Below are 25046 nucleotides of genomic sequence, written 5' to 3'. Positions count from 1 at the left end.
TCTCGCCTCTTCGTCCTCGCGTCTCGCTCATCTCGCATCTCGTCGCTCCCTCTCCTTCAACAAGTTCTCTCGGCACAGGCGCGACACAGGCGCTCGAAAGACGGTATAAAACGAGTGTGGACGACGATGCAAGCTTGCGCGAATAAAGATACCCTCCTCAAACACCCCTCCTTCTTCCTCCTCCTTGATCCCGTACCCGTTCCACCGACCAGTTCCTGCTTTGACGACGAACGACAATGAAGGAGGAGAGGGTAGGCGAGCGGGGCGGATGGATTGGTTGAGCTGCGAGGGGGAGGAGCGTTAGCGGGCATGCGCGGTGATGTGAGGTAGGGCGGGACGAACGGAGGATTAGGCGACGGTGCAACCGTTGCGGGTCCACGAGATCTCCGGGTACTTGGAGACGGTGCAACCGTTGCGGGTCCACGAGATCTCCGGGTACTTGGAGACGGTGCAACCGTTGCGGGTCCACGAGATCTCCGGGTACTTGGAGACGGTGCAACCGTTGCGGGTCCACGAGATCTCCGGGTACTTGGAGACGGTGCAACCGTTGCGGGTCCACGAGATCTCCGGGTACTTGGAGACGGTGCAACCGTTGCGGGTCCACGAGATCTCCGGGTACTTGGAGACGGTGCAACCGTTGCGGGTCCACGAGATCTCGGGGTACTTGGAGACGGTGCAGCCGTTGCGGGTCCAGGAGATCTCGGGGTAGGCGACCATGTTGTTGAAGTGTGGAGAGTAGGCGGGTGTTTGGAGAGGAGGAAGGCGAAAGAGTTGGCTGAGGAGGGATGTAGGAAGGAGAGAGCGTCGAAACGACGAGCGGCTCTCAAATAGCCACCGAGAACAAGGGGAGACGACAAGACAAGCCTGCACAATGGACAAAGGTCAGCATCGACGAACAAAGGCAGACGGGAATCGGACCGGGACACACCCACAAAGGACGAAGACTTCGGCGAGAGCGCCGATCCGTTGACAATACAAGACAAAGGGAGAAAGGGCAACCGTATAATGCATCCTGAATACATCCTATCGCGGAACAGGTGGGTGCAGCAACGCTCCTACAACAAAGCGCGAGCACATTCTCGCACCATGCGGATCTTGGCGAGCAGCACGTCGATAGCCTCCGGAACCAGCTCCTCCGGGCGGTATTGACCCGCCGACTCCACGCTGACTGCGACAGTGACAAGGAGCGGTCAGCTGAGAGTTTGTAGCTGGACGAGAGGACGTGCGGGACGGACAGATGAAGTGATCTCGCACACGTCCGAGTTTGACCTTGTCTTCGAACTCCGGGTGCCGCAGCACTTCCCGACTGACCGTATCCCGCCGAGCGTTTGCGACCACCAGGCGACCGCCCCTCTGCTCGATGACGCCGGGCGGGAAGCACGCCTCGAATTTGGAGTGGAGCTCGGGGGGAATGTCGGCGAGAATATCGATAGTCGGGAGGAGGCGATAGGAGGCGGTGGCTGCAGGAGACGGTCTCAGCTTCTCTTGACGAGCGGCGAGTCTTTCGGTGCGGGCAAGACGTACCAACCGGGGACCACTTGGCGTGATCTTTGCCGATACCCTTCACGCAGTGCAGTTCGGCCACGATTTCCTGTGCGCCCTCGGGGTCAGCAAGAGTGCGCAAGAACGCAGGGCAGTGTGGAAGCCGCACCTGACCGCCGCGCATCTTGGCTACGAGAATGTCGTCGATAGCAGGCTTCGGCGGTCGGTCACCGAAGAGTTCGTCCTGCCCTCCTCGCGAGCTGAAGGACAGATTCGACGACAGCACTGCGCCATCGTGACGTCAGTGGACGAGCGAGCACAGACGGGGGTCTGCCCGCACCTTCGACGCCGCTCCAAATCTTGTGAGGATCCGTCTCGCCCTTCTTGACGTCTTTCCGCCGCTCACATCGCGCGATGAGGCTGAAGACAACTGTGTTGAGATCCGTGGGCGGCTCGTCCGGCGCTGTACGGACAAGGCCATGTCAGATTCGGGCAGGACGGCTGAGGCAATCCAGACGAACGTACTCTTCTTCATGTCGAGCTTGCGAGGGTGGATGGCCAAGGGGATGAGGCCAAGCCTTTGCGCGAGGACCTCGTCTTGGATGATGGACGTGTTGTTCCAAACGTAGACGTTCTCGACGGCGACCGTCGGGACCTGGCCAGAGGTGCGAGGTCAACTCGGAAAGAGACAGCGGCTCGGCGACAGCACAGCAACGCACCTCGGCGATCACGATCCTCCTGAGGGCATTGGCGACGCTCGCATCGACGCCGACGAGGTCGAACTCGAGCGCTGTCGGGCTGAGCGAGTTGACCTGGACGCGGAGGTTGGAGCGGAAGTGGTCGAGGTCCCAGTGGTGGCTCTCGCCAGGGTGGTGACCGGGGAAGTCTGTCGCGGAGACCTGCAGGAGCACACAAGCGCAGGAGCATTGCGCCCGGGTCAGTTTGTGGACGGGTGAAGGCGGTGCACTCGACGAGATGAGGGAGGACGCACGCTCTCGACGCGCTCCTTGCCGATGCGGACGAGGTTCCTGTCTGCGGGAGTGTGAGCGGGCATGGCGAGCAGCACGGGAGCACTCGGGCGGCAGGCAGAGCGAGAGCAGCGCGTGGTCGACCGCCGACCCAGCTCGACCGCCCCGCTTCATCACCTTGGACCCGCTCACACGCTCGCTCACAGCCATGGCCGCGCCTGCACAGCGGAACATGCTCGCAGCTCTACGCTCATCCACCCGCACACCTTCGCCCCGCCTCGCGCGCCCCTTCTCGTCCTCTCTCGCCGCGTCCTCGCACGTCGGGTCCAACCCCATCCCTCTCCCGCCCGCCGTCTCGTTCGAGGCGCCGCCCCAGCTCGCAGACCTCTCCGCGCACTCCACTTCGAGCCCGCCCTCTGCACGCGTCCGCGGACCCAAGGGCGAGCTCCTCGTGCCCATACACCCTTTCGTCCGCCTCTCGTCGACCGCGGCACCCTCTTCGTCCGGCTCTGCAGCACCACCCGCCGGCACGCTCACCGTCAGCGTCGACGACGCCAAGGTCAAGCACCAGCGGGCGATTTGGGGACTCACGCGCGCCCTTCTCGCCAACGCGGTCAAGGGGGTTTCCGAGGGGTACACTCTGCCGTTGCGGCTCGTCGGCGTTGGGTACCGCGCAACCGTCGAAGACGTGCCGAATCCGCTTCCTGGGCGATCTCGGCAACGCCTGAACCTCAAGCTCGGCTACTCGCATCCCGTCCTCATCGACCTCCCGCTCGACATCTCGGCCGCGACTCCTGCCCCTACCTCCATCCTCCTTACTGGCATCGACAAGCAGCGTGTCGGGCAGCTCGCCGCCAAGATCCGCAAGTGGAGGGTTCCCGAGCCGTACAATGTCAGCTCCTCTCCCTCCGCCTGGCTCCGCCCGTGTCAGGACACGCTAACTCGCTTCTCTCGCAGGGCAAGGGCATCTTTGTCGGCGACGAACAGGTTCGTAGGAAGGAGGTGAAGAAGAAGTAGTGTGTATTGTACATGGTTAAACAGACGCATAATCGTTCTCCTCGATCGTCACGAACACGCCGCCTGTAGTTGTGAAACCCCGTTTCTCGCGCTCCTCCGTTGCCGTCGAGTCGCTGCGTGGATATGGCGGCAAGGAGATGGACGTTGCCGGAGGTAGGGGGCTGGATAAGGAACGATCAGCTGCGTTCCCATGAGGAGCAGTTACGAAAGCGCACCTCTTATGGTCCTCCGATGCTGGTCGTCGACGGACGAGACGAAGTACTGCCATGCCCCACCGACGGTAACTGGCTAGCGATTCCTCGCCGAGACCGAAGAAGAGGAAGAAGAGGGTGCAGGAGAAGGCGTATTGCCAGTAGTTCAACTCCTGCAGTCGCAAATACGTCTTGCTCCCGAGTTCGAACTGCTGCAGGGTGACCGTGCCCACGTAGTTGAAGCCGTAGTGCACGTTGTCCCAGCTAGAATAGGGATTGAGGGGAATCGTGGTGAATTGGATGATGCGCACGCAAAGCGCGACGGGGAGAGAGTAGGCGATTTGTGTGACAGAGAGGGCGATGAGTCGGATGAAACGGTTGGTGGAGATGGCGCTTTTCGAGGATTCGAGGAGGCGAGCGAATTGATATCGTCGTGCGATGAACAGGCGGACGGCGAGACCTGGGTATCGAGATGTGAGCGATGACTACCACTCTAGAAGACAAGCAAAGCTTACCGGCATATACTGCAGCGGCGAGAAGGAGGATGACCGGCCAGATTATGACGAGGAAGACGGCCGGGAGGCTCCAGTACACCGCAGGGATGCATCCGACGCGCTGAATGACGTCGTACCGATGACCCTGCACGACGGTGTGCAGACTCATCACCAACAGGGGAAGACCTAGGCCGATGGAGAGGTCTACGATCCTCCGCTGGTAGCGATCCTTCGCACTGAATTGGGCTTGTCGAGCGGCAGCGATGGCTTCGAGTTGGCGAGTGATGCACAGGGTCGCTGCAGGAATGCCGACATCGCCGCCAATTCGCAGCTTAGTGATGATCTGTGAGCGCAAGTCGTCAGCTTCGTCGAAGACATCTACGGTCGTTGCCGCGTACATCGCAGTAAACCGGAGCTCGAATGTCGACTTCGTTGTACCAGACGACGCTGTTGATGGCCATAGGTACGATCGTGACCAAACACCAGAAGATGAAGAGCAGGGTCGCTGTGTTGCGCGCTGTCCAGTGCCATGCCGCTGGGAGGAGAACGAAGGCGATGCTGAGGAAGTTGAACACGGCGAAGGCGGGACTGAACATGGCGAGTGGGCGGAGTCAGGAAGAGAGCTTCACAGGCAAGCATTGCCGCCAGCTGTCGACTGTCGAGCAACAAAGACGAAGAGAACAAAGGGGAGAGGTGTCTCGGAAGCTTGGGTCAGCGGGAAGGCTCGAACGGCGCCACGACCGAAGCTGATCGGTCGAGACAAGAAAGAAGACGGCAGCGCGACCTGGAAGAAGCCAGGGAGAAGGAAGAGGAGGAGAGCGAGCGATGAGGGGAGCGCACACACGAGCGCACACATTCGTTTATGCCCCGCCCCACGCTCGCTACATATGATGTCGGCTGCTGGCTTATGATGCGCAAACGCTTGACCTCTTTCACCTCTCTCAGCATCGTAGCGGAGACTGCGAGGTGACAAATGCATGGAGATACCATTGCACGGTAACCGCCGTCAACCTAGTAGAAAGTCGAGGGACGGTTCGCGAGGAACAGGCTGCGGCTCTTGACGACGCGGTGAGGGAGAGGGAAGCGGAGGTTGGGAGTGAGGAGCTGCTTGATGTTCGGGCGGCGAACGTCGGCGGTCTTCTCGATCTCGGCGACGCGGAGGATCTGTGCAACGGGAGATGAGTCCTGGAGTCTCGCAGTGACGTGCAAGGGGACGCAAGACGCACCTGAACCGAGCGGAAACGGGCACGGTGGCGCGCGGCCATGTCCTGGTAGCAGGCGTGGACGGCGTCGGCGCGCGAGAGCTCGCGGAACTCCTTGTACATGTTGTGGGTACCGGAGCGCGAGTCGTAGCGGAGCCAGATGCCGAAGTTCTTGACCTTGAGCGGCTTCTTCTCGCTGATCTGCAAGCACACGACGAGCGGGTCAGCACCGCCTACGTCCTGATGTCGCTTCTCCCGCTCGCGCCTTTGCCACTCTTCCGCTACGCCTTTCCTCCTGGGAGTTTACCGAGGAACGAGACGCACGACGTTGACGGCGACGACCTCGCCCGTCGCCTTCTTGACCTTGCGGAGCTTGCGCAAGAAGTACCAGAAGCGCGACTTGGCGACAACCTCGTTCGGAGCAAAGATGCGCATCCTGTAGAGCTTGGGCTGCGGCTCCTTGTCCGACGGGAGCTTGCGCCCGATGACCTGGTACTCCTGGAAGCGGCCCATCCTACTCGAGCGACCCGTAACCAACAACGGCGATTCGAGGGTGCGCAGAAGGTCGGAGCGCGAGAGCGTGAGAACGAGTCGGTTCGGCGATGCGGGAATGGAGCGCGGAACGGTGTGCGAGTGCGGGTTCGAGGCGAGTGAAGGGGGGGTGGGAAGGGCGGAGTCGTGGCGAGTCGACGAGGCGTCGGGGAGGGGTCGCGTCGGTTGGCGGGGCGAGCAGAGGTGTCGTAGGGGTGGCAAGAAGGGTCCAGGCGGGCGTCGAGGGTGTCGGAGGGCGAGGATGAGCGGGCAAGGCAAAGTCAGCACTCGGACGGCGCCCAGGGGTCCCTCGTCGCGCGCTCGCCTGACGGGAGTTTCACCGGGGTGTGGTTGCGTGCGAGTGTTGGGGGTTGTCTGCAGTGCTCACCTTAGTCGGTGTGGTGGTCGACCTCGAGTTGTGCGGGGCGGGACGAAGCGAGGCGACGGGGCGAGCGCGGCCAGGACCAGCTCGGGGCGCACGCTCGAGCCACGCGCTCTCTCGCCTCGCTCGCACGCTCAAAGGACTGGCACTGCACGGATACGCTACTGCTGGACCGCTCACTGCACACCCAACCAACTCGCTCAAACTCGTCCGACCGCGCGACGTCGCCTCGTTCTCCTCCGCCTCGCCTCTTCATCGACTTGCTCGCCCACTCGCACAGGCTCTGGCAGGCAGTGCATGCGTGCGTTTGGGAGGCCTACGAAGGACTGGTACGTCGCAGGGAGAATGCGAGCTGGCAGGAGTTGTCGCGAACCGGCACCTCGTCTTCGCGCCGTCACTTCGCGCCCAACTCGCAAGCGTCGCACCAGTGACCGCCAGTCCCCCTCGCCGAGACGGCACACAAAGTCACAGCTGCTCTGGCGCGTTTCTTCGCGCGGCTTATCGGAGGACTCCGCCTACGGCTTGACCAGATTCACTCCTAGGACACCCTGGATCTGCTGCCTCTCTTCCCTCACGCGCAGGATAAGAGGCCGCCTTGGTGAGCGACCTCTGAGTCGCTCGATCGTCCCACATTCTTGTGCTTGGCCACCTCCCGCAGCGCCGGAGCCTCCCTTGACCGAGAACGGCGGACTGAATCGGCTTGCGCTATCGAGACCACCACCTCTCGCCTATCCCGGCGCGTGAGCGGGCGGATGCAGCAGATTGGTGCGGAGTAACCTGTCGTTTGGCAGCTGTCACACCGGCGATTTCTGCCTCCGAGGCAGGAGAAGAGGCAGAGCAGGCGGACGAACAGCCTCGCTTGACGCGCTTCCTTTGCTCCGACAGAGTTGTAGAACGGTGCAAAGAACCCATGCGAGCAACGAGCTGTCCGAAGCGACCTCAGAGAAAGTTGCAAGGGCCTGCCTATCCGTCTTGCTCGAGAGCGCCATCCTTCACCCCGTTCCACTCGCTGCCTTCGCCTCCGCACCAGCCATGTGGCGCTCGCCGGTCTTGCTGAGCAGGTCCAAGTGGAAAGGTGTGCACGAGCGTCCCACCGACGCCGCCTCGCGACCTGCGTTGCTCACTCGTCTTCCTCATCAGTGCCGTACTTTGTCCCCTTCCCCGGCCTCGCCGAAGCCATCAAGACCAACTCGCCGATCCGTACAACTGCTCGCAACTGCACCATCATGCCGTTCCACGTCGGGTGCGCCCGTGTCCAGTGCTTTCGCCCAGGATTGTGCTCACGAGCTCCCGTCGAACAGAGCGACATTCCTCGTCCACAACGGCAAGGACTACATCCCGCTCCATGTTACCCCGGCACACGTCGGCCACAAGCTCGGCGAGTTCGCCCACAGCAAGAAGCCCGCGCGGCATACGTACGTTCCTCCCTCGGCGCCGGAAGGTTCGGAAGAACGGAATTGCTGATTTATGTGTGCTCTCGTAGGCCTAGCAAAGGACGGTAGAGCTCGTCAGACAGTTGCTCAAACCGCCCATACCCTGAGCGGCCTGCACGGTTGCGCCAGCTCTCCCAGATTTCTGCCCTCTCGCTCCTGTTGTAATCGTCACGCCTCGTCCGTCATGCGCTCCTATCGCAAATCCAGGCCAGGTGAAGAGGGAAGCTGCTGCATTGCGGACCGCTCAGACTAGGCCTGCTGCGACCAGAGCACGATGAAGATGAGGAAGGCGGCCGAAACGCTCGCCGCTCCGGTGTAGAACGGCAGAGCTCCCCCGATGAAGCGGTCGTACTCGTCGTGACGAGGTGGCGTCACCGACATGACGACTTCATCCAGGATGCGGGTCCACCCAGGTCGTCGATGATCCACTCGGAGGGTGAAAACGCCGTGGCGGTCAGGGACCTTGAACTGGGTGCTGTACCTTGTGACGTTGCTGGACTGGTCGACCTCGGTCGCAAGCAGCCCGGTGCGGACGTGCGGGTCGAGCATGCCGAATTCCAGCTGCAGGTCGTTCGACTGGTACGGCTCGGAAGAGGCCACCTCGAGGGAGTAGACCTGTGGAAAGCCGCAACCGTCACCGTTTGCCTGAAGCCATCGGACTGACTGCGAAAACGCACCAACTGCGTCCCAACCTGGTATGACGACCGGGAAGTTTGATCGCCCGGAACCACCACTTGCGAGGAGCGCTTGACGAGCAGGCCCGTCTTCTGGAACGTCCAGTCGACGAGATCGCGCGCAAAAGCAGCGTTGCCGAACCTATTGGCGGGCTCGTGGTCGTCAGCGCAGCCAACTCCGCACGAGCGTGAAGGTACGAACCTTGTCGACGCGCCCTCGGCGAAGTATCGATCGGAGAAGAGGTCGAAAGATCCGACAAAGCTGACGCGAGCGTTGTTGCGAGCTTGGAACGAGCTCACCAAGCTCGTTGCGCTGCCTGCGAGCTTGTCGTCATCGGACGAGACAACTCCGTCGAGAGTCGCGCCGAAAGTGGTCGACGAGGCGTGAAGAACGGTAGTGAGAAGGGGGTTGCGACTCGTAGAGTGCGCAGCGCCGCGGTACGCAATCGGTGGGCCTGCCCGAGTCGCGGCAGAGACGAAAGGCAGAGGTGCGCTGGCGGGCGGAATGGCGAGCAAGGTGTGCGTGCCGTCGTCGTCCTCTGTCGCGTAGCTGAAATGATCGACGGCGAAGGATCCACGGTCGTCAAAGTCGACGCCGAACTCGCGCGCGAAATCTCGCCAGATCTCCGCCGACTCGGGGGAAGTGATGAGGAGCAGGTTGGCGCCAGCGTCAAGGCGGCGCGCCAGTGCTTGCGGCGAGAGTTCAGTCGGCGTTTCTGAGCGGCACCTGTGAGTCAGCACCACTACCGCAAGTTGTGCGCCAGCACTCACGCTTGTGTGGGGAGGCGAACACGATGAGATGGTCGAAACGCCCGCCCTCGTCCCGCAGCTTGGCCGCAGCGGTCTGCGCAGTACCCGTATCCACCTCGTAGCCTGCGTCTGAGAAGCCATGCACGTCAGCAAGTTCTGTCGCCGGCTACGTGCGGCGGAACTTCGCACCTCGCAGCGACTCGAGGAAGCGCCCATGGGATGGCGCGCCGTCTGATGCGACTAAGACTCGAGCAGCGATCGCACCGTGTACGAGTCCCAGCAGGCACAGGAAAGCAATGCGAGTCATGGCGCTGAAGCAAGCCTGGGAAGCAGCGAAGCGAGTGAAGAAGCCTGCACTCAGCAGACGCATCGCTTTTACGCTTTCGCAGCTCCGGAGCGTAGAACAGCTCTCAGCGCAGCTCCGACGCGGAGGAACTCGCCTCTTCGCTCTTCAACTTCCCGTCGGAATCCCACCTCTCGGATTAGACAGACGCCCTTCATTGCACTATCAAGCGCTTTGAAACGGGTTGGCAATCTCCTCCGCACTGCATCAATGGCCACGAAAATTGTCAGCGAGAGTTGCGCAAGGATTGTCGAGGTGCGCTCACCCGTCAAGCGGACTGATCACGACCAAGCTAGTTCCTCGCAGAACGGCGAGACCGAGTGCTCGCGTCTGTTGCGGGACGAAAGGGAGACCCGTAGCCGGATCTGCGGGAGGAAAGCGTCAGCTCGCCGTGAAGGGAGGGGCAAAGGCGCATGGCCGGGCCGCCTCACCGTTGACAGTCTCTTCCAAGTCGTCCATGACGAGGTTGAGGAGCTGGTCGAAACCCTTCAATGTCCCGGTCACTGCAGCCAAGCGACAAAGGGGCGGAACAACACACCGAATGAGGAACGGCGCGCGAGCGAGATGTCAGAAGGGAAACGCACCTTCGCGTCCGCCAGTGAACTTGACCCTGATCTGCTTGTCGACGTACTTGGCGAGATCGAGGATCGCTTCTCGCCGCGGTCGGTCGTCGCCTCCTCCTCTCCCAGCACTTCCGCCGCGACCGGCACCACCTCGACCTCCACGGCCACGCCCGCGGCCCTGCGAAACGGCTTCAGCTCAACAGAAACGTTCAAGAATGAAGCAAGACTCACTCGTGCGTCCGAGTTCATGGCGAAAGCGCGCGGAGCGTTGATGAGAGGAGAGAGCGGGAGGGGGAAGAGGCGGCGGAAGCGTCGAAGCGAGGAGCGATGGGCAAAGAAGCGGGTGTGTCCGCCTATGAGAGCTCGGCGTCTGCTCACCAGGAAAGCGTCGAGGTGTGTTGAAGCCAGCAGAGCGAGATGAGCGAGTTGTAATGGCTCAATACAAACCAGGTTGTAATGCAAGGGATTAGAGACTGTCCGGCGACCCTCGTCCTCCCTCCCTCTCCCACACCTGCTACGGGGGCACGCAGAACGCGCTGGCCATGGACGCAAACGCTGTGCTCGCCGCCACGCTCTCGCCGAACCACCAGGAGCGCGAGCTCGCAGAGTCGCAGCTGCTCTCGTTCCTCTCATCCAACCCCTCCGCCTACCTCGCCAGCCTCTCGCAGACGCTCGCAGACGCACAGGCGCCCGCACACATCCGCAACGCCGCAGGACTCGCCATCAAGAACGCGCTCGCGGCCAGGGAGGCGCCGCGCCAGGAAGAGTACGCCAACAGGTGGAAGAACCTCGACCCCGCGACGCGCGACCGGGTCAAGCACGATGCGCTCGCGACGCTTGCAGCACCCGAGCGGAGCGCGCGGAACGTCTCTGGGCAGGTCATCGCGGCGGTCGCCGCCGTCGAACTGCCGGCCGGGATGTGGGTCGGGCTTGTTGGACAGTTGCTCGAGTTGGCGAGTCGACAGGACAATCCGCACCTGCGGCAGGCGACCCTGCAGACGATCGGTTACATTTGCGAGGCGATCGTGAGTTGGGCATGGTCGACAAGACCCTCGCTCCTTGGAATCTCGAGGCTCACAACGACCCTCGTCTCCGTCTGCAGAAACCCGAGATCCTCGCAGCCCAGTCCAACGAGATCCTCACGGCTGTCGTTCAAGGCGCGCGGAAGGAGGAGCCCAAGTGCGTACCGCCGCTCGTCAAGCTCGCTGCCCAGACTGACCCGGACGTCCTCTCGCCAGTACCGAGGTCCAGCTCGCCGCCGTCAACGCCTTGTACAACTCACTCGAGTTCGTGCGCGAAAACTTCAGTCGCGAGGTGCGTGGGCTCGGTGTCAGCAGGCGGGTCGATTGGCGCTGACTCTTGCATACGCAGGGCGAGCGCAACTACATCATGCAGGTCGTCTGCGAAGCGACGCAGTCATCGTCCTCCGACGTTCAGGTCGCGGCGTTTGCGTGCCTCGTCAAGATCATGCAGCTCTACTACGACTACATGAAATTCTACATGGAGCGGGCGCTCTTCGGGGTGCGTTCGAGACTGATTCTTTGCTGCTCGGACTCGCACTGACGCCGCCTCGACACAGCTCACCGTCCTTGGCATGAAGCACGCCGACGAGAACGTCGCGCTGCAGGCTGTCGAATTCTGGTCGACCGTGTGCGACGAGGAGATTGAGCTGGCGCTCGAGGCGGAAGAGGCGGCCGAGTACAGTGAGGCTCCCGAGCGCGAGTCTTCGCACTTCGCCCGTGTCGCCCTGCCAGAAATCCTCCCGGTTCTCCTCCTTCTCCTGACCAAGCAAGACGAAGACGCGACAGACGACGAATGGAACGTCTCGATGGCTGCCGGAACCTGCCTCGCCCTCCTCGCCCAGGCCGTGGGCGACGCCATCGTCTCGCCAATCATCCCGTTCGTCGAAGGCAACATCAAGAGCGCCGACTGGCATTTCCGCGAAGCCGCCGTCATGGCGTTCGGGTCCATCCTCGACGGACCGGGCGAGAAGATCCTCGCGCCGCTCGTCGAACAAGCTTTGCCAACGTTGATCGAGATGATGGCGGATCCGGTCATGCACGTCCGCGACACGACTGCCTGGACGCTTGGACGCGTGTCAGACGTGCTCGTCAAGACGATCAAGCTCGACACGCACCTTCCACCGATGGTCGCCGCCCTCGTTTCCGGCCTCGAGCAGTCGCCGCGCATCGTCAGCAACTGCTGCTGGACGATCATGAACCTCTCCGAGCAGCTCGGCGATGCCTCAGCCGATACGTCTCCGCTCAGCGGTTACTACGATCCTCTCGTGTCGGCTCTGCTCCGGCTGGCCGAACGGTACGTCCCGCTCATACGATTCAAGCGCGGTCGGCTGATCCGTGTTGTGCCTGCACAGGCCGACCAACGAGGCGAACGCCCGCACGTCCGCATACGAGGCGCTTTCCGCCCTCGCAACCCACTCGGCCTCGGATTGCCTGCCCATCGTGTCCAAGCTGGTCATTGCGACACTCGACCGCTCGGAAGCGCTTCTCGGTATGCAGGTGCGGCGCTCCTCCTGCCGCCGTAACCGGGACATGCTGATCCGTTCGTTCTTCTCTGCAGGGCCAGCTCGTCGGTTCGGATGACCGGAACAACTACAACGAACTGCAGGTCAACATTTGCAGCCTCCTGACCGTGCGTTTCCCGTTTGGCTCGCAGACTGGCTGGATCTGACTGTGCGAGAATCGCAGAATATCGTCCGGCGACTTGGTCGGGAGATCCAGCCTCTCGGCGACCGCATCATGAACCTCCTCCTCCAACTCATTGCGACGGCCAGCAACCAGTCACCCGTTGTCGAAGACGCCTTCTTGGCGATCGGCGCAATGACTACCGCCCTCGAGTCCGACTTCAGCAAGTACATCCAGGCATTCACGCCCTTCCTCTTCGAGGCGCTCTCGTCGTATGAGGCCTATCAGCTGTGCTCGATCGCCGTCGGTTCGATCGGAGATCTCTGCCGTGCCCTCGGGGACGCCAGCCTTCCCTACTGCCAGCAATTCATGCAGGGCCTCCTCAACGCGTTGCAGAGTCCGGTCCTGCATCGCAGCGTCAAGCCGCCCATCCTTAGCTGCTTCGGCGATGTCGCTCTTGCAGTCGGACCCGCCTTCGAGCCATTCCTTGAGACGACGATGAAGGTTCTGCAGCAAGCAGGCCAAATGCGGGCGGATCCGGTACGTTGTCGCCCCCGTCCGATCACGATCGCGGTAATGTGGTCCGACTGATGCGCCCGCGCACGCAGAACAACTACGACCTGGTCGACTACGTCAACACGCTGCGCGAAGGCATTCTCGAGGCGTACACCGGCATCATCGGCGGTCTCAAGACTGGCGGCAAGGTCGACATCCTGCTACCCTACATCAGCGACATCTTCGCCTTCCTGCACCTCGTGTTGACCGACCAGGACCGGACCGAGGCCATTCTTCGATCCGCGATTGGGCTCTTGGGCGACCTCGCAGAGGCGTTCCCGAATGGTCAGCTGAAGGAACCTCTCAGCTCGTCGTGGGTCGCAGATCTGCTCAAGGCGGGAAGAACCAAGATGGGCGGCTCGGAAACGAAGAAGGTTGCCAAGTGGGCGCGCGAGGTGCGTCTTGCTTGCTTCGTTCACCGCTGTCGTGTACTGATGATTTGGTCACGCAGATGGTGCGACGCGCGACTCAGTAGCTCTAGCCAGTTGTAGCTTTCTCTCGCACGCACCCAGTCTTCTTTTCCTTCATCTTGCCTTTCGTTCTAGCACTTTCGCATAACTTCGTTTTTCGTCTGTCACGGGCATCCATTCACTGCGCACACCAGGCTTCGAGAACGGGAGGTCGAGCAAGCAGGACTTCTCAACGTCCGGTCCGCGGTGCTCGCATTGGCTGACGCTCGCGTTCGGGCGGCGAGAGGTATCGAGGAACGACAATTGCAAAACACCAATAAAGATACGACGCTCGCCCCAGATCCTCCTCGCAGCGTCCTCGGAGATGGCTTGACCGGTCCTTGCCTTGAAGCGCTTGCGACGGCGAGTGATGACAGGGAATCCGAGCGATTGAGATGCGGCGGGCTGCGAGAATGCATGCAAGGGTGTCAGGTTCTGCCAGTCGCGACTCAGGAGAAAGAGGAGGACTCACGGAGGATTAGGCGACGGTGCAACCGTTGCGGGTCCACGAGATCTCCGGGTACTTGGAGACGGTGCAACCGTTGCGAGTCCACGAGATCTCGGGGTACTTGGAGACGGTGCAGCCGTTGCGGGTCCACGAGATTTCGGGGTACTTGGCGACGGTGCAGCCGTTGCGGGTCCAGGAGATCTCGGGGTAGGCGACCATGTTGTTGAAGAGTGGAGAGTAGGCGGGTGTTTGGAGAGGAGGAAGGCGAAAGAGTTGGCTGAGGAGGGATGTAGGAAGGAGAGAGCGTCGAAACGACGAGCGGCTCTCAAATAGCCACCGAGAACAAGGGGAGACGACAAGACAAGCCTGCACAATGGACAAAGGTCAGCATCGACGAACAAACGCAGACGAACAAACGATCATGGAACAAAGGGCAGACGACAAGAACAAAGGCCCTCGACGCATCCGAGACAGGGCGTGTGGATTGCGTGTGGCAGCGATACGGAGTCAAGTGAAGGCTCGCAGCGAGTATGTGGACGCAGTGGCGATAACAACCCTCGGAGCGTATCATCGAGAAAAAGAGGAAATAGAACCAATTCCTCCTTCCAGAGCCGAGCTCCATCGCGCCGTACTACGGAAGCGTAGCAGCGGTGCCAAAGCTGCAAGCCTGTCCGCCAAGCTGCCGACCCGACTCCACGAGCGGGAGAACCACGGACTGTCGAGGTCGAGGACGGGGTACAGAGTGAGAGCGTTGGCGGAGGCGAAGAGCCACGAGCGCTGCGTGCACCTTCGCTGTGTCGTTCGGTGCACGTCCCAGTCTGTCTCGCGAGTCTGCCTGGTCAGCCAGCGAGCGGTCGTTGGCAGAGAGTCGCGTCGGGTCCTCGTCGCGCTCTTCGCCCGTCGTCCAACTCTCGCTCGCTCTCCTGCTGCGCCTGGTCGAGACTGTCTCCGCCGCTTGAATAGGACTGCCCCTGTGCATCTCGCTCGTCTCCCCGAGCAGCGACGCAGCGTGACTGTCGACCCGACTCCTCCCCCGCAAGGTCCTCTCGAAGCCCGACTTGAACCAGCCAGGCGATTGAAGCCAGCCAGTCATGGCCAGGAACGGCAGCTTCTTGCACACGTACGGCCCAGGCGACCCCGACGGTTACGCGCCGCCGTCGCTCACGCCCAGTCGCCCCGCTCCTCCCGTCCCTCCTTCCGCGTCCCGTGCACCCGCGGGCTATGCTCCCTTTGCGGCGTCGCAGGGTCCGAAGAGCTTGGCATCGTCGACGGCGAATCGGCCCGTCCACGACGCCTCGCCTGTCGCGAGCTCGTCAGGCGCGGCGCAGACAATCTTGCGGCGAGGATGGGTCAGCGTCAAGGAGGACGGGCTGCGCGCTTGGCTTTGGAGCAAGAAGTGGCTCGTGCTGCGGGAACAGTCGCTCAGCTTCTACAAGAACGAGGTGCGCGACATCCTTCTTCCCCTCCTCCCTACCCGCTTCGGGCTCACGGTTGCCGTGCCACAGAGCGGAGGCAATGCTTCGACGGTCATTCAGCTCGCGGAGGTCTCTGCCGTCTCGCGAGAAGACCTGAAGCCGTTCTGCATCTCCGTCACAACACCAGTCCGAACGTACTACCTCGCCTTGCGGTCCGACAAGGAGCTTTACGCGTGGATGGACGATATCTACGAGCGCTCGCCCTTGATGGGTGTCTCCAGCCCCACCAACTTTGTCCACCAAGTGCACGTCGGCTTCGACCCGGTCAGCGGCGCGTTTACGGGCCTGCCGGAGCAGTGGACCCGCCTGTTGACGAGCAGCGCGATCACGAAGGAGGACTATGCGAAGAACCCGCAGGCCGTGCTCGACGTTCTCGAATTCTACACCAACATTCAGAAGCGCGAGCGAGACGAATTCGGGCTCGGCACGACGAGCATGGGCATGACCGACGTAGGTCGCGCCCTGCGCGCCGACCAAGGAGGTCGAGCCGCTGCGGACTCAGGTTCTCGCTTCGAAGCCGGGACCGGTCTGGCAGGATCGAGCTCAAGCCAGCCACGCATGCCGTCGCCCGCCAACCACGCGATATCTTCCCCCTCGACGTCGACAACAGCGCCTCGACCGTTCCCAGGCCCAGCCCATGGCCTACCCTCTTTCTCCTCTACCTCCTCATCGATCCCGTCTCCACATTCGCCCGCGTCACCCGTCATCACTGCGCCGAAGCCTGCGTCCGCCTCGACTCCGGACAGACCAGTACTCTTGCCCGGCCGGCCCGCTCCACCAGCTCCGCCGGGGACCGCACCGTCTCGTCCGCCTCCTCCCAACAACGGATTGCGGCCTCTGCTTACGACGGCGTCCTCTCGAAGCAACCTGCACGAACCTTCGCCCGCAAACCTGCGTCCCGCGCCTCCCCCTCCAGCATCTGCACCTCTCCCCGTAGGCGCAAAACCTCTGCGATTGCTCGCAGGAACGAATGCATCCGCAGCGAGCACGGCAGGTGCGGCGTCAGCGACGGCGAGATCAGGCGGTGACGGGCCGCAAGAACCGAAGACAGGCGGTTCTTCGAAGAAGGTTGACAAGGCGGCTGGCGACCGGCGCATTTCGACGCTCTCCGAGGCGCAGATCATGGCCAAGCTGCGCTCAGTTTGCTCGCCGGCCGACCCGAACGGTCTCTACGCCAAGATCAAGAAGGTGGGGCAAGGCGCGTCCGGCTCCGTCTTCGTGGCCAAGGTCCTCGCCGACGGTGCCCGCGTCGCGATCAAGCAGATGGACCTGAGCCACCAGCCTCGGAAAGAGCTCATCGTCAACGAAATCCTCGTGATGAAGGAGAGTCAGCACCCCAACATCGTCAACTTCCTCGACTCGTTCCTCGTGGGCGGAAGCGAGCTTTGGGTCGTCATGGAGTACATGGAGGGCGGAGCTCTCACAGACATCATCGACAGCAACACCCTCCAGGAGGACCAGATCGCGTGCATCTCCAACGAGGTGCGTGGACGTCTGCCCGCTTGGGCCGTTCTGCACGCTGAATCGTCTTTCCCCGCAGACGTGCAAGGGTCTCCGTCACCTTCACGCCCAGAGCATCATCCATCGCGATATCAAGAGCGACAATGTGCTCCTCGATGCGCGCGGACACGTCAAGATCAGCGAGTCAAGCGCCTTTCTTGCCAGTCATCACGAGTGCTGACAGTCGTTGTCTTCCGCAGCCGACTTCGGCTTCTGTGCAAAGCTGACCGACCAGAAGTCAAAGCGCGCGACGATGGTCGGCACGCCGTACTGGATGGCGCCCGAAGTCGTCAAGCAGAAGGAGTACGGCGCAAAGGTCGACATCTGGTCTCTCGGCATCATGGCGATTGAGATGATTGAGAACGAACCGCCGTATCTCGATGAAGAACCGCTCAAAGCGCTCTACCTCATCGCGACGAACGGGACGCCAACCCTCAAAAAGCCCGAAAAGCTGAGCAAGGAGCTCAAGAACTTCCTCGCCGTCTGCCTCTGTGTCGACGTCAAGTCGCGAGCGACAGCGGACGAACTCCTCGAGGTGCGTCGGATCTCTCTTGCCGCGCAGCCGCCGACCGCTCACATCCCCTCCCCGCCTGCACACAGCACGAATTTCTGAAGAAGGCGTGCCCGCCCGCAGCTTTGGCACCGCTGCTACGCTTCCGTAGTACGGCGCGATGAAGCTCGGCTCTGGAAGGAGGAATTGGTTCTATTTCTTCTTTTTCTCGATGATACGCTCCGAGGGTTGTTATCGCCACTGCGTCCACATACTCGCTGCGAGCCTTCACTTGACTCCGTATCGCTGCCACACGCAATCCACACGCCCTGTCTCGGATGCGTCGAGGGCCTTTGTTCTTGTCGTCTGCCCTTTGTTCCATGATCGTTTGTTCGTCTGCGTTTGTTCGTCGATGCTGACCTTTGTCCATTGTGCAGGCTTGTCTTGTCGTCTCCCCTTGTTCTCGGTGGCTATTTGAGAGCCGCTCGTCGTTTCGACGCTCTCTCCTTCCTACATCCCTCCTCAGCCAACTCTTTCGCCTTCCTCCTCTCCAAACACCCGCCTACTCTCCACTCTTCAACAACATGGTCGCCTACCCCGAGATCTCCTGGACCCGCAACGGCTGCACCGTCGCCAAGTACCCCGAAATCTCGTGGACCCGCAACGGCTGCACCGTCTCCAAGTACCCGGAGATTTCGTGGACCCGCAACGGCTGCACCGTCTCCAAGTACCCGGAGATTTCGTGGACCCGCAACGGCTGCACCGTCTCCAAGTACCCGGAGATTTCGTGGACCCGCAACGGCTGCACCGTCTCCAAGTACCCGGAGATTTCGTGGACCCGCAACGGCTGCACCGTCTCCAAGTACCCGGAGATTTCGTGGACCCGCAACGGCTGCACCGTCTCCAAGTACCCCGAGATCTCGTGGACTCGCAACGGTTGCACCGTCTCCAAGTACCCGGAGATCTCGTGGACCCGCAACGGTTGCACCGTCGCCTAATCCTCCGTGAGTCCTCCTCTTTCTCCTGAGTCGCGACTGGCAGAACCTGACGCCCTTGCATGCATTCTCGCAGCCCGCCGCATCTCAATCGCTCGGATTCCCTGTCATCACTCGCCGTCGCAAGCGCTTCAAGGCAAGGTCCGGTCAAGCCATCTCGGAGGACGCTGCGAGGAGGTTCTGGGGCGAGCGTCGTATCTTTATTGGTGTTTTGCAATTGTCGTCCTCGGTACCTCTCGCCGCCAGAACGCGAGCCTCAGCCGATGCGAGCGGGATGCTGCCTGTCCTCGATTAGCAAGTCTACGAAAATTGCAAAGTATCTTCAGACATAGGGCGGGCCAAGCTGCTTGCGGAATATGCCGAGAGTGAATTCGACGACGAGCAGGAGTACACCGCCTCCCGGTGCGAGTCGCAAGACCTTCGGGAGGAAGCCAGAGTAGAGCGCGCCGACGCCTTCTTCCCGCGCGATGAGGAGGAGCGACGGGAATGTCCAGTTGTATTTGGGTACCTGACCCGCCACCTGGAGTAGCACGAGCATGAGTTGAAGAAGCCGGATGCGGGCGCAAGAGCAGGAAGGAGCGCACCTTGACCGAGTTCTGCACGCGTGACTTGACGACGTCGACTGCAGCGGCGCGTGCATAGCATGAGCACTCAGAAGAGCCTCTCCAAGTCGTGGTGAGAGATTAACGCACAAGGAGTGTTGAAGGCGGTACCGACGAAACCGCCGACGGCACCCGAGACGAAGTCGTTAAAGAGCTGAGCCGACTTGGTCTGCGGTAATACGCTCAGCTCAGGGCATCAGATGGAAGGACGAGGCGCTCAGCGGACCTCGGCTTTGGGCAAGAGGGCGCGGACTTGGAAGATGCATCCAAAGTAGCCGCCGTTCCACATCACATGCCTGGAGGAAATGCCACCGTCAGCTGATTCCTCGCAGAGCTCGACGAGAAGCGTGTGACGAACCGCCAGAACGTCGGCTCGAGGCCAGCGTACAGTCCGAGCGGACCGTCCTTCTTGACGATCTGGGCGACGACGTCCATCGGTCCCTTGTACGTGCTGTTCTTGTCCTGGAGACGGATTTTGACAAGCTCAAAGGGGACGACGACGACACTCTCGGTTGCGCCTGCGCTGCAGCCGGTGAGGATCGAGAGGCTCTGGGTCATCTTGTCGACGCCGAACGTCTGCTTGAACGTCTTGCCCCAGAAGTCGTTGGCGGCGAACTTGACGGCACGCTTTGGCGCCTCGAGCATCAAAGGCGGCACGAGGCCTCGGTAGAGGCGGCCAGCGCTGCGAGCGAGCCAAGCACAAAGGTCAGCGCGTCGTGGTCTGCAGGCGCCATGCGGGTCTGGCGTGCGACGCACCCTTCCTTGGCGATGATTTTGCGGAAGCAGTCGACCATGCCGTCGTAGTGCTCTGCGCCGGGGACCGCCTTGCCGACCTGCAGCTGCATGCGAGTCTTGACCTGGATGGCGGGCAAAGCAAAGCGTTCAGTGCGCGACCCTCGCCGCCTCTCTGGGCACGCCGCAACTCACGACATCTGTTCAGCGGCGCGAAGTCGCTTCGTCAGGACAGGCGGCAACGAGCGAGGAGAAGGAAGGACGCACCGAGCGGGTAGAGGCAGAGGAGTTCCGTCACGCCTGCGATTGCGCCTGCCAGGAACTGGTAGGCGAAGGGGAGGGCTGCGGGCGGGCTCACGGCGAGTCAGGCGGGCCCTCTGAGACGACGCGACGGCGAGGAAGCGCTGGACGGAACAGCCGCGGCGCGAGCAAGTGGGGAGGCCTCGCGGGTGAAGCGGACAGCGGGAGTTGGTGCGGACGTACGTTTGCGCTCCTGCTGTGCCATCGTGCGGGCTGCCGTGCGTGCGAGTCGATGAGCGCGGTGAGCGAGACGAGCGAGCGAAGCGGACGGCGCCGGCGATAGCGAGCGGGTTCACTCTGGCGCTGATGGCGAGCGCACGAGGGCGACGGGCGCACGCTGGACTCGGGCAGGCTGCAGCAGGCGCACTCAGCCTCGCACGCGCGGCACTCGCGCTCCGCCAGACCCGCTCACTCCCGCGACCGCATCCTCATCGCTCACCACTCCGCGACAGCCTCACCCAGCCTCACACGCACCCTGGGGACGTACAACTGCGCACACAGCTTCCCGGGCGAGCACTCAGGCCACCCGTACCACCGGCAACCCCGCTCGCAGCGACCGCTCCCGTTCCTCCCCCGCCGACCTCGCTTCCTGACGATCGACCCTCTCCTCCGCCTCTCTCCGCTCTCTCCGCTTCAGCACCGCAGCCAGAACCGAGATCACCTCCTTCAGAGACTCCCCGTACCGCCCAACTCCCATCTGACCCAGTCGCTACCCTCGATACCTCATCGCCTCGCTCGTATGACGCTCCCTCGCTCGCGCCGTCACCCATTCAGCTCGACCTGCCAGCCAAAGAGACCGTTCGAGATGACATACAAGAAGAGTACACGGAACCTCGGCTAGCTGTACGTCTCGCAGACCCCTCCTTCAGCTCTCATGTAACGTCGTGAATGACTGACCTCGCCTTACTCTGCTCGACAACAGGCCGATGCCATCGCCTCCAAAGTCCCTTCGTCCCGATTCGGTCGCTTGATGCACTACGGAGGCGAGTCAGTGTAAACAACGGCGTCGGCAGCGACACTCACCCTTCGTTCGGTCGATCGCCCGCAGGCCTCGCTGCTACGCTCGGCGTCGGCATGGCGAGCGAAGCGTTCCGTCGTTCGTCGACTCGGTCAGGCGGGTCTTCGCAGTCGCTACTCATGAGCGAGGCCAACCTCGAGCGTTTGGTCGCCAAGTTGTCCAAGATGCGCGGTGCCGCACTCAAGCTCGGCCAGTTCCTCAGCATCCAAGGCTAGTCTGCGCCGAGTCGTCCATGTACGCCCCGTATTGACGTCCAGTGTCGACCTTGTCTTGGTCCGCGCAGACACAAAGCAGCTTCCGCCGCAACTCGAAGCGATACTTCAACGCGTACAGAACAGCGCAAACTTCATGCCCGAATGGCAGACAGCGGTTCGTTGCTTCATGCACTCTCTCGCGAGTCATGGCTGACCTGCGGGCACACAGCAAGTCCTAGCGGACAACCTCGGCGACGACTGGCAGACGCACTTCGAGACGTTCGATATGCGTCCGTTCGCAGCCGCATCAATCGGACAGGTACACCGAGCCAAGCTCGCCCAAGCTTCGCCTTTGCGGGACCGCTATAACGGCCTCGAAGAGCTCGCCGTCAAGGTCCAGTTTCCGGGTGTCCGCCAGTCCATCACGAGCGACCTCGGCACCTTGCGCTGGCTACTCGTCGCGAGTGCAGCATTGCCACGCGGTCTCTACCTCGACAACACGCTGCGAGTGCTCGGGCGAGAGCTGGAGGACGAGTGCGACTACCTCCGCGAGGCGCAATGCGGACGCAAGATGCGCGACAAGATCGCCGCCTCGGCTCTTGCGGACTCGTTTGATGTGCCCGAGGTCGTCGACGAACTCTGCGGGCCCATGGTCCTCACAACGAGAATGATGACTGGCCGTCCGCTCAAAGACGTGTTTGCGCTCGATCAGGCGACCCGCGACGAGGTGCGCAGCTTTGCTCACTTTGACGAATCTCACATTGAATTCGATCGCGATGCAGATCGGCACGAGGGTCATGCAGCTCTGCATGTACGAGCTCTTCGACTTCCGACTCATGCAGACCGATCCGAACTGGAGCAACTTCCTTTACAACCCTCGCACACGCAAGGTGCGCACGAATCTATCCTCCTGGAGGCTGCGAGAACGCCTGACATTTTGGGCATGCCGCAGCTCGAGCTCGTAGATTTCGGAGCAACACGCGAGTACTCCGCCGACTTCATGCGCGTCTACGCCAATCTGCTTGACGCCGCCATCGCCGAGAACAGGGATGAGGCTATACAGCTCTCGCAAGAGCTAGGGTATCTGACGGGCGGGGAGGGCGCCGTGCGTGGATCTGCTTCGCTATTCCGCATCCGCGTGAGTGAGTTGACTTGTTCACCCGCAGACTATGGTCGACGCACACCTGGAGTCACTTTTCTCCCTCGCGACACCATTCCGCGACTCAGCACCGTCCCCGTTCCCGTTCGGGACCCTGGGACCACCTATTACGGCTCGCATCCGGCAGCAGATCCCAATCATGCTCAAGCATCGTCTCAAGCCGCCGCCAGAGGAGACGTACAGCCTCAATCGCAAGCTGAGCGGCGCTTTCCTGCTGTGCGAGCGACTCGACAGCCATGTACCCGTAGGCAAGCTGTACCGGGAGTGTAGGAGGCCGGTCCCGTCATCCCTTTGAAGCCCGTCGCATCTACCTGGAGACGCAGAAGGCTGCTCTCGGCATTGTGCAGTAGACAAGTTATCCTCCTGTCGGGCTGTGTGCACCGCCTCTTGTCGCGTCGAGATGAGACCCGGCGCACGGGCTCGTCCTTCGTCCTTCGCTCAACTCGCTCGACTCGCGCTCAACTCTCGCTGGGACAGAGATGGGCAACGACAACGACACACGCCAGCTCACTCGAGTCGTGTTCACAAACCTCCACCCTTCCCTCGACACCACCCACCTCCGCACCCACATCCAACGCTGCCCACCCACCACGCCCGCAATCACCGACCTCAAGGTCCTCGCCAGGCCAGACGGGTCATCCCGCTGCATCGCTTTCGCTGGGTTCAGCTCGCACGACGACGCAGACCGCGTCAGGCAGTGGGCGAGCGGAGCATGGCTCGCAGGCGCAAGGGGCGGCGCAAGGGTCAAGACGGACTGGGCAAAGAGCGTGCGTACACAGCCGAGATGAGCCTCTGCACAGACTATCCGGCTGACCCCTTCGACGCCCGCGCAGACTCGCGAGGCGCCTCGACCCGCAAAGCGCCCCAGGCTTGCCGGCGCAGCTCCCGACGGCGGAGTGCTGCAGGCGGCAGGCAAGAAGGCGGATCGCTTCACAGAGTTCCTCGCCGTCATGACCGGCCGAGACTCGGTGCAGCCCGTCGCAGCAGCGGGCGCCACCGAGCTGTCCGCGCCGCTGCACATCCCGCCAAAGGCCGAGCCACGAGAGCAGGACACACCGCCAGACGGCTCGACGCAAGAGGCCCGGGGGTCTGAGAGACTGGCCGAGCCCGCTCAGCCTCGCGAGTCGACCCCAGACGACGGCGTCGCGCAGGACGAGTCGCTTACAGACGAGCAGTACCTCGCCAAGCGTCTCAAGCGCACCATCGACGTCGTGGAACCGGACGACGACGCCCAGCAGTCGAAGCGCTCCTTTCTGCAGGACGAGCAGGTCGCCGACACCGAGACCAAGTCAGGCGAGCAAGGTTCGGACCAGGTGCGCCAAGACCGCCTGCACTCGCTTCCTTCGTTCTTGCTGACGCTCTACCCCGCTTCCTACCTGCGCCGTCAGCCTCCACACCGGGACGAGGACGAGGTGATCGCCGAAACGGGCCGCCTCTTTGTCCGGAATCTGCCCTTCGCAGCCACTCAGGCCGACCTCGAGCAGCTGTTCGAGGACTACGGCCCCCTTGAGCAAGTGCGTACAAGCCCTTTACTCGCACGTACGACCAGCGTGCCGACCCGCAGCTCGCAGGTCCACCTTCCCCGCGACCCGTCGAAGTCGACTCCTCGCGGCATCGCCTACATCACCTTCACCCAGCCGCAGCATGCCCTCGAAGCACGCGCAGCACTCGACGGCACAATCTTCCAGGGCCGCCTCCTGCACATCCTCCCAGCCGTCGGCCGGGCACCACGCAAGGCGGACGAGGCGACGGCCGGGACACTCAAGCAGCAGCGCCTCGCAGCGCGCAAAGAGAATGCCGGTCAGGCTTTCAGCTGGGCTGCCTTGTACCTCAACGTACGTCTCCTCCCTCGCGGTCCTGAGCCGTCCTTCCGCTCACTCGCCTTTCTGCCTGTACAGCCCGATGCCGCTCTCGCGGCCGTTGCGGACCGCCTCGGGGTCGCCAAGTCCGCTCTTCTCGACCCCTCGTCGTCCGATCCCGCGGTCAAGGTTGCGCTTGCCGAAGCGCATACGCTCTCCGAGACGAAGCGCTACCTCGAGAGCGTGAGTGACGTTTCGACTTGCCCGGGAGGGCGCGCACGCTAATGCCCATGCTCTTGTTGCGCAGCAACACGTCAACGTCGATGCCTTCGCCCGTCCCGGTCCGCGGTCGGCGACGTGCATCCTGGTCAAGAATCTCCCTTACGCCACCTCGCCCGCCGCTGTCCAGGCGCTCTTCGCTGCACACGGCACCGTCAGTCGGCTTCTCGTTCCGCCGTCGGGCACGCTCGCCATCATCGAAATGGGCGATCGCGACAGCGCCCAAGAAGCTTGGAAAGCCCTCGTCTACAAGCAGTTCGCCGGTAGCGTCTTGTACCTCGAGAAGGCCCCGGCTGCGATCTGGGACGCTCCTCTCGGCGGCGGCGACGGCGACGGCGACGAGGAGCAGTCGAAAGGCGCGCCCGTTGCTGTCGAC

General features: G+C 62.3%; 13 protein-coding genes across 13 annotated transcripts in view; 6 read left to right on the top strand and 7 right to left on the bottom strand.

Moving 5' to 3' along the window:
* Window positions 1-56: 56 nt before the first annotated feature.
* RHTO_03741 (uncharacterized protein) lies at window positions 57-1011 on the bottom strand (the record flags this gene model as incomplete). Its single annotated transcript, XM_016417410.1, has 3 exons — window positions 57-282; window positions 343-864; window positions 929-1011. 3 exons carry the CDS (start codon window positions 1009-1011, stop codon window positions 57-59), a joined length of 831 nt encoding a protein of 276 aa, XP_016271326.1.
* A 44-nt stretch (window positions 1012-1055) lies between these two features.
* Window positions 1056-2536, bottom strand: RHTO_03739 (DNA-directed RNA polymerases I and III subunit RPAC1; the record flags this gene model as incomplete). Its single annotated transcript, XM_016417408.1, has 8 exons — window positions 1056-1168; window positions 1236-1460; window positions 1525-1591; window positions 1652-1767; window positions 1823-1945; window positions 2008-2137; window positions 2202-2381; window positions 2474-2536. 8 exons carry the CDS (start codon window positions 2534-2536, stop codon window positions 1056-1058), a joined length of 1017 nt encoding a protein of 338 aa, XP_016271325.1.
* A 122-nt stretch (window positions 2537-2658) lies between these two features.
* On the top strand, window positions 2659-3467 carry RHTO_03740 (60S ribosomal protein; the record flags this gene model as incomplete). The annotated part of the gene is made up of 2 exons (XM_016417409.1): window positions 2659-3342; window positions 3408-3467. 2 exons carry the CDS (start codon window positions 2659-2661, stop codon window positions 3465-3467), a joined length of 744 nt encoding a protein of 247 aa, XP_016271324.1.
* Window positions 3468-3483: 16 nt separating this feature from the next.
* On the bottom strand, window positions 3484-4748 carry RHTO_03738 (A1 mating-type pheromone receptor; the record flags this gene model as incomplete). Its single annotated transcript, XM_016417407.1, has 4 exons — window positions 3484-3628; window positions 3683-4118; window positions 4174-4495; window positions 4551-4748. 4 exons carry the CDS (start codon window positions 4746-4748, stop codon window positions 3484-3486), a joined length of 1101 nt encoding a protein of 366 aa, XP_016271323.1.
* Window positions 4749-5163: 415 nt separating this feature from the next.
* On the bottom strand, window positions 5164-5867 carry RHTO_03737 (60S ribosomal protein l20; the record flags this gene model as incomplete). Its single annotated transcript, XM_016417406.1, has 3 exons — window positions 5164-5316; window positions 5379-5555; window positions 5679-5867. 3 exons carry the CDS (start codon window positions 5865-5867, stop codon window positions 5164-5166), a joined length of 519 nt encoding a protein of 172 aa, XP_016271322.1.
* A 1432-nt stretch (window positions 5868-7299) lies between these two features.
* On the top strand, window positions 7300-7769 carry RHTO_03736 (mitochondrial small subunit ribosomal protein S19; the record flags this gene model as incomplete). The annotated part of the gene is made up of 4 exons (XM_016417405.1): window positions 7300-7342; window positions 7408-7510; window positions 7569-7682; window positions 7751-7769. The coding sequence occupies 4 exons, from the start codon at window positions 7300-7302 to the stop codon at window positions 7767-7769; spliced, it is 279 nt and encodes a 92-aa protein (XP_016271321.1).
* A 180-nt stretch (window positions 7770-7949) lies between these two features.
* On the bottom strand, window positions 7950-9431 carry RHTO_03735 (dolichyl-diphosphooligosaccharide-protein glycotransferase; the record flags this gene model as incomplete). The annotated part of the gene is made up of 5 exons (XM_016417404.1): window positions 7950-8315; window positions 8378-8516; window positions 8577-9090; window positions 9146-9253; window positions 9314-9431. The coding sequence occupies 5 exons, from the start codon at window positions 9429-9431 to the stop codon at window positions 7950-7952; spliced, it is 1245 nt and encodes a 414-aa protein (XP_016271320.1).
* Window positions 9432-9632: 201 nt separating this feature from the next.
* Window positions 9633-10279, bottom strand: RHTO_03734 (U6 snRNA-associated Sm-like protein LSm7; the record flags this gene model as incomplete). Its single annotated transcript, XM_016417403.1, has 5 exons — window positions 9633-9669; window positions 9733-9832; window positions 9899-9970; window positions 10052-10208; window positions 10262-10279. 5 exons carry the CDS (start codon window positions 10277-10279, stop codon window positions 9633-9635), a joined length of 384 nt encoding a protein of 127 aa, XP_016271319.1.
* Window positions 10280-10572: 293 nt separating this feature from the next.
* Window positions 10573-13705, top strand: RHTO_03733 (importin subunit beta-1; the record flags this gene model as incomplete). Its single annotated transcript, XM_016417402.1, has 10 exons — window positions 10573-11055; window positions 11133-11209; window positions 11269-11344; window positions 11402-11551; window positions 11610-12346; window positions 12405-12549; window positions 12611-12682; window positions 12739-13215; window positions 13284-13625; window positions 13682-13705. 10 exons carry the CDS (start codon window positions 10573-10575, stop codon window positions 13703-13705), a joined length of 2583 nt encoding a protein of 860 aa, XP_016271318.1.
* Window positions 13706-15218: 1513 nt separating this feature from the next.
* RHTO_03732 (p21-activated protein kinase) lies at window positions 15219-17777 on the top strand (the record flags this gene model as incomplete). Its single annotated transcript, XM_016417401.1, has 5 exons — window positions 15219-15569; window positions 15633-17084; window positions 17143-17266; window positions 17303-17637; window positions 17703-17777. The coding sequence occupies 5 exons, from the start codon at window positions 15219-15221 to the stop codon at window positions 17775-17777; spliced, it is 2337 nt and encodes a 778-aa protein (XP_016271317.1).
* Window positions 17778-18909: 1132 nt separating this feature from the next.
* On the bottom strand, window positions 18910-20426 carry RHTO_03731 (mitochondrial 2-oxodicarboxylate carrier; the record flags this gene model as incomplete). The annotated part of the gene is made up of 9 exons (XM_016417400.1): window positions 18910-19107; window positions 19172-19209; window positions 19280-19358; window positions 19416-19485; window positions 19548-19871; window positions 19946-20046; window positions 20117-20121; window positions 20189-20263; window positions 20405-20426. 9 exons carry the CDS (start codon window positions 20424-20426, stop codon window positions 18910-18912), a joined length of 912 nt encoding a protein of 303 aa, XP_016271316.1.
* A 101-nt stretch (window positions 20427-20527) lies between these two features.
* On the top strand, window positions 20528-22887 carry RHTO_03730 (molecular chaperone; the record flags this gene model as incomplete). Its single annotated transcript, XM_016417399.1, has 8 exons — window positions 20528-21064; window positions 21144-21204; window positions 21270-21449; window positions 21523-21608; window positions 21663-22160; window positions 22216-22323; window positions 22386-22538; window positions 22600-22887. The coding sequence occupies 8 exons, from the start codon at window positions 20528-20530 to the stop codon at window positions 22885-22887; spliced, it is 1911 nt and encodes a 636-aa protein (XP_016271315.1).
* Window positions 22888-23071: 184 nt separating this feature from the next.
* RHTO_03729 (pre-rRNA processing protein Mrd1) overlaps window positions 23072-25046 on the top strand; it is a gene marked incomplete at both ends in the record, with an annotated part of 2753 nt that continues 778 nt past the window's right edge. The window contains 6 exons of the mRNA XM_016417398.1: window positions 23072-23359; window positions 23426-23905; window positions 23981-24106; window positions 24164-24427; window positions 24491-24634; window positions 24699-25040. Coding sequence (XP_016271314.1) covers window positions 23072-23359; window positions 23426-23905; window positions 23981-24106; window positions 24164-24427; window positions 24491-24634; window positions 24699-25040 — 1644 coding nt within the window. The remainder of the gene's footprint in view (window positions 23360-23425; window positions 23906-23980; window positions 24107-24163; window positions 24428-24490; window positions 24635-24698; window positions 25041-25046) is intronic.

This window comes from Rhodotorula toruloides, assembly GCF_000320785.1.
Source record: "Rhodotorula toruloides NP11 unplaced genomic scaffold Scaffold22, whole genome shotgun sequence".
Lineage (NCBI taxonomy): Eukaryota > Fungi > Basidiomycota > Microbotryomycetes > Sporidiobolales > Sporidiobolaceae > Rhodotorula > Rhodotorula toruloides.
Note: the sequence above shows the minus strand (reverse complement) of the source record. Positions and strands in the feature narration are given on the sequence as shown.